The sequence below is a fragment of the Scyliorhinus torazame genome, chromosome 4, assembly GCF_047496885.1.
Source record: "Scyliorhinus torazame isolate Kashiwa2021f chromosome 4, sScyTor2.1, whole genome shotgun sequence".
Lineage (NCBI taxonomy): Eukaryota > Metazoa > Chordata > Chondrichthyes > Carcharhiniformes > Scyliorhinidae > Scyliorhinus > Scyliorhinus torazame.
The window spans coordinates 191,557,468-191,570,577 of NC_092710.1; the positions used below are offsets into that span (position 1 = coordinate 191,557,468).

Here is a 13,110-nt window from a genome sequence, read left to right on the forward strand (position 1 = left end):
TGCAACTGTGTACAATAGTTGCATTGTGTGGTGGTGTACTGCTCATTGTGAATCAGTGCAAGCGTCCACCAATTAGTAACTTTGTGATCGACTTGAAGTAGAGTTGCTGCATTGGCACAAATTCAGGAAACCTTTGATTCTTCCCATCTTACTCCGCAACTTTGCATTTTCTAGACATCGATTATAAGCCCACTGACTCCAGTCACAACCTAAACTTTACCAAAAGAACATTTTCCTGGTCATTCTACCTGTTAAATGCCTCCCACCTCTCGCTCCCTCTAAGTATTATCCAGCTCTGATGAAGATCTGCTAATGAAATGTTGGACAGCCTTATGTCTTAAGAATCAAACTAAATATTTAAAAGCAAAAAACACACAGGGGATGTTTTTTTTAACGATTAAGTAAGATTCCCTCCCTGTTTTAAAGTATCTAGTTTTGCAATTTTGACTGTTAGGGTATCCTCATTCCCCCATTCAACACTATCCCTGGGGTCAAGATGCGGCCTTCATAAGTCAGACCAGATTTTGTGGTAGATCCTTGCCACTGTATTGGGCGAAATGAAGTACTTGCTATGTGGAGAACTGCAGAACCTGCTTGTTGCAGTGTGCCTGCTAATGCAAGCTCTCATTGCATTGAGTGAATTATTGAGCTGAATCACTGGATGACTGTCTAATTGACTTCACAAATTCCAGATAGTCAGATGTCATTTGTAAAATGGCAGTAATGGTATGATAATTATTAAAAATTAAATCTGGTCAAATATGGCAACATATCTCATTGAATTTAAAAGACATGGCAGGAATTTATGAATGTTCAGCAACTTAAAAATGAAACTGCAATTCATGCTCCATGAAACATTTATTAAATTGAAAAAACATAATTCACGATTCATTCAGTAATAGACCAGTTAGTTCAGATCGTTTAATTTTCTCAATCCAATAGAACAGTATGCAAACATTTAAAATGAGAAAGCTTACAATAACCAAATAGAAAAAGATGAAGCAATCACTGGATATTTAAATATATCTTGCAAGCTCTTTACAAGCAAAACATTTCAGCCTAAAGATTGGAAAGCAAGCAGTCCAAGTATCGAGCAATTTTATATTTTATTTGAAAATTGTTGCAAAAAGAAATTACTTCAAGCCAACATAAATATTTTGGTCATCATTTATGAAAAGCATTACTACTTTATTTTGCTACCCTGAGGATATTTCAATGTCCAGCGATCTTTGTGAATAATACTGTTGTTACTGAGAAAAGTTCAAGTCTATTTGTTTGGCCTAGGAGCTACTGTAGCTATTGTAATATGCTGCAGTAGCATCTGCTAACACAGATATAAGGCTCCTCTCTGAACTTGTGGCTCCTGATGAACTGGCGTCAGATAGATGTGAATTAATTACCATCCCTGCTTGATTTAGATGACTGGAGGTGTTCAAATACTGATCAAACTCGTTGCGGTCCACTTCTCCTAAGAGCTCAGCCTGGCTGATATGTTCCAGGTTATCTAGATGATGGTGCTCATGAGGGGGAGAAAGGTGGACAGACGTGCTCGAGTTCATGGACTGGGGGGCTGGATGCTGGATCCGGTTATAATAAGGAGGTGGAGGAGGATGGCTGGCTGCTGGGTGCATCGTGATAGATCTATTCTGGGGAAATGAAATCTGACTGAGATGTCCACAATGGATGGGACTTTGACTGCAGTCTGACCGATAAATTACTCCATTCATCTGAGAAGGTGAATCCTCTGTACACTGAGGTGGAAAGAAACTGTGATCAGCATCAATCACATCTAAAGGAGACATCTCGGGAGTGGGTAGCCCATAGTTGTCGAAGCTGTTGTTTGTTGTGTGCGTTTTCCTAAATCTGCTGATTGTAGGAAGTCTTGAGGGTAGTGGATAGCCTTTATCCTCTTCCTCCTCCAGAGGTCCTCTACACATTCTTCCACCGTGGACAGGAGACTGATCGTGGGGGAAGTTGTTGAGCAGGAAGCTGGGGTCCACACGTTTGCAGAGACGTTTGATCTGTTTTTTCCTCCGCGGTCTGTATTTATAATTAGGATGATCCTGCATATGCTGAACTCGCAATCTTTCCGCTTCTTCCACAAAAGGCCTCTTCTGTGAAGGAGCGAGCGCTTTCCATGATTTGCCTAAAACATATCCAACATATTTATCTTAACTCATAGTTAAACATCGTTCTTTCTACACTCAATCAGTAAAATATAAACTGACAGTTTCATTATGCTTAAACACCAATATTTTCCTTCATGTGACAACATTCTATCACATAAGATTGTAAGGAAGGTGTAAAAATCTGAAAGAAAAGCAATACTGTTTTAAAATAGAGATATTGTTATTGGCTTTCGTTTACCCATGAGGTATGAATTAAATATGTGGTGAGAAAGACTAAAATCTTTATTTCTAAAGTTTCATAAATAAATGGAAGGGATTATAATAAGTAATTAACTCTTCCTAAAGGAATTGGTAGACAGACAAATAACATAATTGGATTAGGTCGAATTCTTCATCTTCAGCTCTTTTTGAAATCTCTGCAGCTTCCATGCTACAGGTTTCACACATTGAGCCTTTAGAACAGTTAATCGTCAAACGTGTCTGTACAAAATATTTGCCGAGCCTCCCCCCCAAATTTGTCCACCCCCTCTTCTGAATGTACCAACTCATGATAGGTTCAGTTCCCTTGACATCAGGAGCCCTTCAGTCTCCTGCACAAGAGGTTCTTGGATGCATGTGTTAGCAGGCCACTGAAGTACATATAACACTCCAGCCAAATCCACTCCTGCTGCTAGCAGAAGTCCACACAAATGCACTTTCCAACAGACATCTTGTAGGGGGTGACCTCTGGCTGAGATCAACAACTTCAGCAGAAGCGAGAAATCTTTGCCTTTAAAGAAAGCAAGGCTTATTGAAATTTGTTTTGTTTTAGAACAAATACCCTCTTGAGGAGAGTGAAGGACTCAAAATAATTAAATATATTCAAAAAACATTAGTTTTCATTTCAAATTCAATTTTCTTCAATTTCACAGGAGTATAAGGAGTATATGTTGGGAAGGAAACTAGGCCTATTTGATTAACTATTGAAATATTAGTCTGCTTTAAATTAATGGAAAGAACCTCTGCTTCTAAATGAAGCATACTTTGTCAACTTTTTAAAGTGGACATATTTGCCTAGCCTTTTAGTCTCGTGGAATGTCTGTCCACTAATGGCAAGTGTTCCTTCCAGACACTAGAAGTATGTACATATATTGGAAAGATCGCTTCACTTTGTGCAGTTAAACAGGAAGAGGAGTAACCAACACTCCGCTTTAGCCAGTATATTATTTGCCTGGAAGGTGAACACACAGTGAAATAGACATTAAGAAGGAAACACTCTCTTGCCCACAAAGAAGCATCAGAGTTTTCAAGTCAATATTTTTTCCTGTGCAGCCAGGCCATTTTATAAAACTTTATTGTTGATTTATTGAAGCATAAAATGAGGTTTGCTCTGGGGTACATTTAGAATATAATCAATCCTGGGTTTTACATTTTTCAGAAATCGATCATGTCCCACAGGTTGAGTGCCAATTGTGATAAATTACTCAACCATTTTGCATTTTGCAGTCTGTAACACCATTTCCTTAAGATAATGTTTAAGAACAGCTGGGTTGCAAGGTCGAGTTTAATATAATTTCCCTCCCAAATAAATTAAGGAAAATTTGAAGTGTATTTAAGAGCATTCTTTGGATAGTAAATTAGATGACATAAGATTAAGATAATAGCTCCACCATATTCAAGAACAGTGGGACGAAGTGGTTGGCCAAGGCTAAAAATAATTTGCACGGACAAACATCCTTTACTTATATAGGTTTCCAACAAACTCTTTGATATCGTTGTAAACATTGCTTCAGTTGTGGGTCCCACTCAAAAGGCAACAAGAGATGATAAAGGCCATACTGGTTATATCATTCAATGTAGTGAGATGCCTGATTATTAGTTGTGATTGACTTTATTTTCCTATTGTAGAAGTCTTTGGCAAATAAAAGTCTGTATCAAGTTACTTTTGCACCCGAAATAGATCCAAGGCAACCATTAGGGAATCCAGGCTACATGCTAAATCTGCAAGAACTGGAATTATTGTAAAGTTCAAGTGAATAGAAAATATCTGAACAGTCTCAGTTGATTAATATTTGGGTCAAATTCTGAAGCCACGTCGAAGGAGGTGGTAGATATATAACTTGCAGTCAGAATCTTGTAACGACTCTTCACATTTTATTGTGTACTATTTTCAGTAAGGGGGGCAGCACTTTTGCATGACCACTTAAAAGTCTGAGGTCGACGATTTAGCATTGACAATTATTTTATACATAAGTGAGTCAGGACAAGAATATTTTTGATTTCGGAGATTGTGCTCTCATGTTTTCTCTTTCCAAGTGTAATGCCAGGGAAGAGGTAATTTAATTAATCTTCTAATGGACTGTACTTGGTCATATATAAATGTTCAGAAAGATAGCAAATATATATTTTTTTTAATATATAAATTTAGAGTGCCCAATTAATTTTTTCCAATTAAGGGGCAGTTTTGTGTGGCCAATCCAGCTACTGTGGACATTTTTGGGTTGTGGGGGCGAAACCCACACAAACGTGAGGAGGATGTGCGAACTCCACACGGACAGTGACCCAGAGCCGGGATCGAACCAGGGACCTTGGCGCCATGAGGCAACAATGCTAACCACTGCGCCACCGTGCTGCCCAGCATATATATTGTTAATCACGGCCCAGATTTTATGAAAATGCTAATACCTCTGCTAACTGTTTGGAGTTGTGGCACTTTGTTACTTTTCAAATGAGAATGGTTTGTTATCCTGTCTATAATATAGATTTTAACTTGGAAAATTCTGCTCCACCACTAATTCCAACATTTATTAATTTAGAAGGTCAGATGGTAAATGCAGATATTGAAGATGATCTTGGCTCACCTATCCAGAACAACCAACAGTCCAAATAGCATTCTATCCAATGATTCTACCTGCCTTCATAATTTTATCTGCCATAATTCTGTCCACGTTTTAATCTTAGAACCTACGCTGCAGAAGGAGGCCATTCAGCCCATCAAGTCTGCACCGACCCTTGGAAAGAGCACCCTACTTAAGTCCACATCTCCACCCTATCCCCGCAAACCCAGTAACCCGACCTAACCTTTTGGACACTAAGGGGCAATTTAGCATGGCCAATCCATCTAACCTGCACTTCTTTGGACTATGGGAGGAGACTGGAGCTTCCGGAGGAAACCACGCAGACACAGGGAGAAACTCCACACAGTCACCCAAGGCTGGAATTGAACCCTGGTCCCTGGCACTGTGAGGCAGCAGTAACCACTGTGCCACTGTGCCGCCCATGCGGAAGGCACATAATGGTTATTACCTTTTATGGGCCCCTGTTGCCCTCTTATTGGATGAAAGCATCATTCACACCCCATTCCCTAAATTAGTATAAATATACAAATTTGACCAATTTGCATTGAGGTTGAGCTTCACTTGTAAATTAGAAATGACCACATCTCCTGGGGTACTGAAAATGAAATGAAAATCGCTTATTGTCACAAGCAGGCTTCAAATGAAGTTACTGTGAAAGCCCCTAGTCGCCACATTCCAGCGCCTGTTCGGGGCGGCGGGTACGGGAATTGACCAATGCTGCTGGCCTGACTTGGTCTGCTTTCAAAGCCAGCAACTTAGCCCTGTGCTAAACAGCCCCTTCATTCTAGCAAATTGAGAAAATGGTTTTCAGTGCTTTCTCGTGTATTTTTATTTTCAGTTGTTTCTCAACCTCCCTTGTTTTCTCCTTTTCTCATGACATTATAGGTGTAATTCCTTAGATAAGCTCCAGACATCCTACCCAGTCCAGGCCTCTCATTATGTTGTCCTTTACAAGGAATGTATTAACTGTTGGACCTTGTGGAAGGAGATGTTTAGGTGCCACCTAGTGGGCTTTTTATCCACTCAAATAGATAGCATGAGACTAAAGCATGATTTGAAATCAAATCTTGTAATCACATTGAAATGAAATGAAAATCGCTTATTGGCACACGTAGGCTTCAAATGAAGTTACTGTGAAAAGCCCCTAGTCGCCACATTCCAGCGCCTGTTCGGGGAGGCTGGTACGGGAATTGAACAGTGCTGCTGGCCTGCCTTGGTCTGCTTCCAAAGCCAACGATTTAGCCCTGGGCTAAACAGCCCCTTGCATACTGAGTTAAAAAATAGTTGATACATTATAAAGTTATCAATGAAGAAACATGTTAAATAGGTTCTGCTCCTCTAAGAGATTAACATGCTGTGCAAGTAAAATTATGCCAAACAGTATTCTATTCAAATGTACTTTAACTTTCCCACTTAGATGATTGTATTGGTATATGGGTAGGCCTCTATAAACTAACACGTTAGACCCAGTTCATAATCAAATCCAGATATAAACACAAAAATCCTACACTGTAAATGGAATGTTAAAATTATTTTAAAACAATTTCAGGATTGGTGAAAACTGAAGGCATCACATCTTTTTTAAAAAAAATCAAGTTTGTCTCTAAATGTTTTAAAAACTGATCAGCTCCAGCCCTGTCTTTTTTCAGTTTATGGGATCAATCTCTTAGAGGAGCAGAACCTATTTCATTCTCAGGTGCATTCAAAGATTCTTGTTTTTTTTTTTTTACTTTTTCACGCCATGAGATGGGCGGCATGGTGGCTAGCACTGCTACCTCAGTGTCAGGGACCCGGGTTCGATTCCGACCTCGGCTAACTGTCTCGGTGGAGTTTGCTCTTTCTCACCGTGTCTGCGTGCACTTTCTCCGGGTGCTCCGGTTTCCTCCCACAGTCCAAAGATGTGCAGGTTAGGTGGATTGGCCATGTTAAATTGCCCTTTAGTGTCCAAAGGTTAAGTGGGGTTACTGTGTTAGGGTGGGAGACTGGGCATAGGTAAGGTGCTCTTTGGAGGGGTCTGTGCAGATTCGATGGGCCGAATGGTCCCCTTCTGCATTGTAGGGATTCAATGAGATGAATTTGGTTCAATGTGAAGGAACAATAAGGAGTTTATGACAAACGAACAGTAAAATTGTTCAAACCCATTATAAAACTATGGCATGTATCTCAGCTACCAACGTAGCTATTGCTAATTGAGCAAAACACGCAAAGCACAGCTTTTCAGTTTGAACGCAATTGGTGGAACAATTCAATGGAATTATTTCAGTATCTGTGTACCTGTGTAGTTAGGACTATGGTAAAATGAAATATAATCCCCAAAGGTTGAATATGGTAGACAATCGTACATCAATGGACAGTTTATTTAAGAAATGAATGCTTTAAGTTGTGTTTATTGAGCTTTAAAACTATTCATGTACCATAATATGTCAATATGGTTTTTCCAAAGGGGAAGCAAATGTATTAACAGCATAATTTTAGAGAAATTCAATAATTAGAAACTTAATTAGTCCTAATTAAGCCCTTGGAGAAGAAACGAGCTTTGGTCACAAGTGTAATTTCAGGCAAAGCACTCTGGTAAACTTATATAATCCATTATATGGTCTAGAATTTAGTAAAGTCCAGCAGAAAACACTTCATGAAAGGGCCATATCTTGGTTCTGGAACGAATACAGATCCTTTCATATGTTTATCACTTTTTTCTGGACAAGAAAAATATTACTTTACATAAACTACATGTAAACTTTAAAGAACAATTAATTACAGCTCACTGTTCACAATCTGCAACCAATACAAACTAGAAAGAAGCAATATTAATTAAAACTTTGTGTAATGACTGTTTCAGATGTGTTGTACTTATCAAATGTTCTTTTCAATGAAAGTAATGTTCGATCCAGATAAATAATTCCAGTAATTTGCATCTTCTATATAGATTAAATATATTCATTTACGCATTTCCAAAAAGTAGAAAAATTAAACTGTGAAACCATCTTCAAAATAACTTTAAATATAGATTTTTAAAAACCCCTGTACTTATGGAAAATCAGTTTTCCGGTTAAGATTGGTGCAAGTCTTAGATATAGCCTGGAGTCTATCCATGTATCTCTTGTGACTAATATGCTTCTGTTAAAATTATGTTTTGACAATATATTGTAAAAATGCTTTGTGCATACTTACCCAGCATTTTGCTGAGCTCTGCATTGTGTAGATCAGGGTTTTGGATTGCTAGTTGTTTCCTCTCGTCCTTAGCCCAGACCATGAAGGCATTCATGGGTCTCCGGATTCGTGGCTCAGCTTTGTTTCTGCCTGAAGATTCGTGAGCTGGGACCCCAGCCCTGGGCTTTCCTTCCCCAGCAGGAGAGTCCAAACCCTCTGTCCATGTGTATGGGCTCATCAGTGTAGCCATCACTGCAGATCAAAATAATCCGTACAACTTTTGGAAATGTATATAAAAGTCAGTAGGATTAAATCACAGTGGTGTTGATGCTTAAAGCTGGTGAGATCAACTCCCAGATCAGGAAGAGAGTCCCAGATTCATTTATTCCCTCAGTGTCAGTTGAAGGCAATTTTAACCAATGACCATGAGTCTGTTTTCAATAGAAGCTCCTCCCTTTGACTGGTTCTGCAATCAAACAGCTCAGACTTGAAGCAAAAAACTAAAAACAACAGAACAGCAATGAGGAGTGTTGCATTTAAATCTCTCAACACCTATACAAATCAAGTTATTTTGACTACCGTAGACCGGAGTATGATTGATTAAATGTGAATTATCATCGGATATTGTCATTGTATTTTCTAATAACTGCAATTGCTCTTGTTGCATTGAGTAAAATTGGAAGAAATAACTGTCAAACTTAACAACTTTAGAGCTAAGTTCACCCCCCAAAAAACATATGAGAGGATTGTGATGGGTACTGCAATCTTTTTTTAAATTCATTAACAGGATGTGGGTATCACTGGCTGGGCCAGCATTTATTGCCCATCCCTGAGGGCAGTTAGGAGTCGACCACATTGCTGTGGAACTGGAGTTACATGTAGACCAGACCAGATGGATCTTTATGACAATTGACAATGGATTCATTATCATCAAATTTTTTTATTGAATTTGCACTATGGTGAGATTCAAACCTAGGCCCCCCGAACATTACCCTGGTCACTGATTTACTAGTCCAGCAACAATACCACTATGCCATTGCCTCCCCCTTCTGTTTTAAATGATTTTTGTGTCCAACTTGCACCAACTATGCTGTCAATTGGCTGAATGCCTCAGCAGAGGGGCCAACACTATGAATGGCTAGCAACAATTAAAGCGAGCTGCACTGTTTAAAGTTGCCTGCAATTCTTAACGGGAAGGTACATTGAGGCTGGAGCAAGTCCTGACAATCATGCAAGAAGTACATTTGACCTGGAAAAGATTGAATAATGGGCCAAACACTGCAGGGCCCAGGCTCCAAGATTTTTGGGCACTACACTCGAGGCTTTGGTTGTGGAGTGTAAAGGAAGAGAGATGCCCTGTATCCACAGGAGTACAGGAAGTCCTCCAGACACACGCTCTGAAGGCAATCGGAGCAGATAACTGTAGAGGTGAATGAGAGGAGTCAAATCCTGAGGACTTGGATGCAGTACGGCAACAAGTTCAATTACCTCATACAAGTGGCCAAGATCAGTGAATGTATCTTCAAATGCCATATCCTAGCAACTGCAACACTAGCCCAACTCACCACACCCTCATTACTCACATACCAACAATTTCCATCAATCAGGATTCTACCGCACCCTCACACACTTAGCACTGCTGCAAGACTCACTCCCACATTACAGTTTGTAAATGACTGCCAGCCATTAAACCATGACAGATATATTACCTAAATGGATTGTCTAATACTCATTGACATATTTCTCTCTCCGGTAATACACGGTGGTACACAACACAGACAGCAGGAATTAACCAGAAGGGGACAGGCACACATATACCTCATGTCTCCCATAGAGAAGACGGTGTAAGCTGGAGTGGCACAGTGGCATAGTCATTAGCACCCAGGGACCCAGGTTCAAAAACTGTGTGGAGTTTGCATCTTCTCCCCATGTCTCCATGGGTTTCCTCCGGCTGCTCCAGTAACCAACCCCCTACAGTTCAAAGACTGCAGGTTGGGTGGATTGGCCATTCTAAAAAATAATTGCCCCTGAATGTCCAAAGTTGTCAGGTTAGGTGGGGTTACGGAGATAGGGCAGGGGAATGAACCTAGATGGGGTGCTGTTTCAGAGGGTGGGTACAGATTCAATGAGCCTCATCGCCTCCTTCTGCACTGTAGGGGATTCTATGATTCTATAATTATTCAGATGCCTAATGCCGTAGCCAGCAGAGGGGCTGAAACCATCAATGGTGATTGTATCCTCATACATAATCCTTCTCACATCCCAGTTTCCCCTCGTCCCACATGCTGCTGACTTATAAGCTGTAGATATTATTTGTACCTCTTACTTTCCCCTATCCTTCCTCCACCACCTTCCTGCACTTTAACCCTACCCTTGTGCCTTTTGTCTTTCAGATATCCAAGCAGACTCGATGGGCCGAATGCCGTAATTCTGCTCCTATATCTTATGAACTGCAATGTGACCAGGTAGTGGAGGAATAGTAAGAAAGCAATAATGGGAAAGATATACTGTCGTGCAATTTTACACTTGCAGCCACAAACACAGATGCAAACGCTAATGGAGAGGCAATGCGTATGGTGTTGTTGCTGGACTAGTATTCCAGAGACCCAGGGTAATGCTCTGGGGCCCAGGTTCAAATCCCACCATGATACATGGTGAAATATGGATTCCTTTTTAATAAATTGTTCCGGGTCGTTGAAGGTTTCGGCGGTGGCGAGGGAGTTCATGGACCGGATAATAATAATAATCGCTTATGGTCACAATTAGGCTTCAATGAAGTTCCTGTGAAAAGCCCCTAGTTGCCTCATTCCGGCGTCTTTCCAAGGAGGCCGGTACGGGAATTGAACCTGCGCTGCTGGCCTTATTCCTCATTACAAGCCAGCTGTTTAGCCCACTGTGCTAAATCAGTGTGTGGAGCTGAATGGCACTGGGGAGGTCTTGGCTTCCATGTTGTGGGAGGCACTTAAGGGGTGAATTTATTTTGATTCCGGCGCATAGGGAGAGGGTGGAAGGAGAGGAAAGAACAAGGCTTGAGGATGAGATTTTTAAAAAAAATAATTTTTATTAAAGGTTTTCATAAAATATCAATAACAAAATGAGAAAGAAAAAAGAACCCAACAGGGTTAGGTACAAAACACAATCTAAAAAAGCAACCCCCCAAACCCCTCCCCCCCTGTACCTAAATAATAAATTAACATTAACACCCCGACTTAAGACAACAGGTGTATACACCCCCTCAGACCCTTCTGTGGTGTTGGGTTCTCTGATGCACAGATGAGCCAACACAGTTGTATGTGGTACAACTCTATTTTATTTTAACTCTTGTATTCAGTTCGTTCTGGATACTCTGCACGTGCTGTCTCCCTGAGTGTGTCGTGTAGCAGGTCTGTCCTTGTCCTTGTCTCCAGCTAATACTGACCACCAGGTGTTGTGTTTGTGCTTTTATATCTTTCTGTGATTGGTTGTGGTGTTGTGTGTTCTGATTTGTCTGTTGGTGTGTCTATCATGATGTGTGTGTTTGAATATCATGACATCCCCCCTTTTTACAAAGATATGTGCCTACGTGGTTATAAATATGATCGTGTCGTGAGTGCATCTAAGAGTGTATGTGTGTGTTGTGTACAGCGTGTGTATATGACGTAACTATTTACATGGGGCGATGTCGGGTGCGTCACACTAACAAGGTTGTACCATAACAAAACATGAATGCGAGAAAAAAAACAACTTGAACAGTGGTCCGGTCAGACGATATCTGGAACGATAAACAACAACAGGTTATAATACAGAAGTGTTTGACTTTTTGAACGTATGAACAGCGTTATAAGTCCAGTCTAATGGGTGACCGCCTCAAGAATAGGCTGGTCCTCAAGCCGGTTCAGCTGTGGAGATTTGGGTTCACACTGGTTCACCTTGGACTGTTGGAGGTGATGCTGTTGCCGAAGTCTCTACTTTTCCATTTATTGTACTTCGTGCAGTGCTTGGTTTTTCATTCGTGCAAATATAACATTCAACATCTTTGTTAGTGTTGCCTTGGCTGTGGTTTGGTTTACTAAGTTTTTTTGCTGGCCAGGTGTATATTGTAGCGCGTTCTAACAGCCTGTAACACAGTTCCTTCGTGTATTTCTATGTGCTGAGATGTTACTGTAGTTAGTAAGGCCTTAATTATCTGCAACTGAACACCTTCGTCGGTTTGTGGTCCTTGAGAACAACCACATATTGTCTCTATAATTCTATCAATTAATTTCTGTAAACAGTCAGATGATGTGCTGACTATGCGGGGACATTTCGACTGGCATGCCAACTCAAAAGGGAGAAAATACTTGTCTGCTTCAATAAAGTTTGCCCTGGATTTGACAGGTGGCAAGGTCCCAGAAACAGCCTTAGCTTCTGCATGGGGAGGATTTTAGCTGCTGTGGCCTGGTCACGGGTGGCGATGGAAGGGGCATGATCCGTGGCATCTCCACGAAGTCATCCTTGGGAACCAGTGGAGGATCCGGCGTGTGCGTACGGTTCAGTTGCGAGCGTGGAAGGCGGCGCAAAACTCGCTGATTGCGCCTACGCCCCAATCCATCCGCCCTGCATGCCAGGAACAAGGTGGAGTCTTTTTTCTTTTTATGTTTGTGGTGGACGGCATCTTGTAGCCGATGGGTCGTTGCCATCGAAGAAGCACCATCACTAATATCATGCAAGGCGATGACTGTGCCAGATGTGGAAGTTGGCCGAGACCGTGCACGCTGGTTCCGGCCACCTGCTGTGCCGGAAGGGCGACTCCGCAGAGAAACGTCGAAGCATGTCGCCTTGGCGAGAGAATTGTTGCTTGCATCAACGTCTGGCGATGGCGCGAATTGGTGTGTCCGTCTTGGACCGCCGGTGCTGGTCGCCACTGCCGACCCAGTGGGACTGCCACGCGATCCATTCCCTGTCGCCGTGGCATCCGCCGTCACCCTGAGCGTGCCATCACCGAGGCCGCGACACCGCCCGTCCGGAGCAAGGTC

At 41.4% G+C, this 13,110-nt stretch overlaps 1 protein-coding gene across 1 annotated transcript; it reads right to left on the reverse strand.

Moving 5' to 3' along the window:
• Positions 1-839: 839 nt before the first annotated feature.
• On the reverse strand, positions 840-8,485 carry LOC140410657 (transcription factor Sox-7-like). Its single transcript, XM_072499036.1, has 2 exons — positions 8,138-8,485; positions 840-2,146 (listed from the first exon to the last, which is right to left on the reverse strand). The coding sequence occupies exons 1-2, from the start codon at positions 8,364-8,366 to the stop codon at positions 1,281-1,283; spliced, it is 1,095 nt and encodes a 364-aa protein (XP_072355137.1). The 5' UTR covers positions 8,367-8,485; the 3' UTR covers positions 840-1,280.
• Between the last annotated feature and the right edge of the window lie 4,625 nt (positions 8,486-13,110).

Coding starts and splice junctions, on each gene's coding strand:
- LOC140410657 (XM_072499036.1), bottom strand. CDS start 8,366: ATGGCTACACTGATGAGCCCATACACATGGACAGAGGGTTTGGACTCT. Junction 2,147..8,137: donor AGAGCTCAGCAAAATGCTGG/GTAAGTATGCAC, acceptor GATATGTTTTAG/GCAAATCATGGAAAGCGCTC.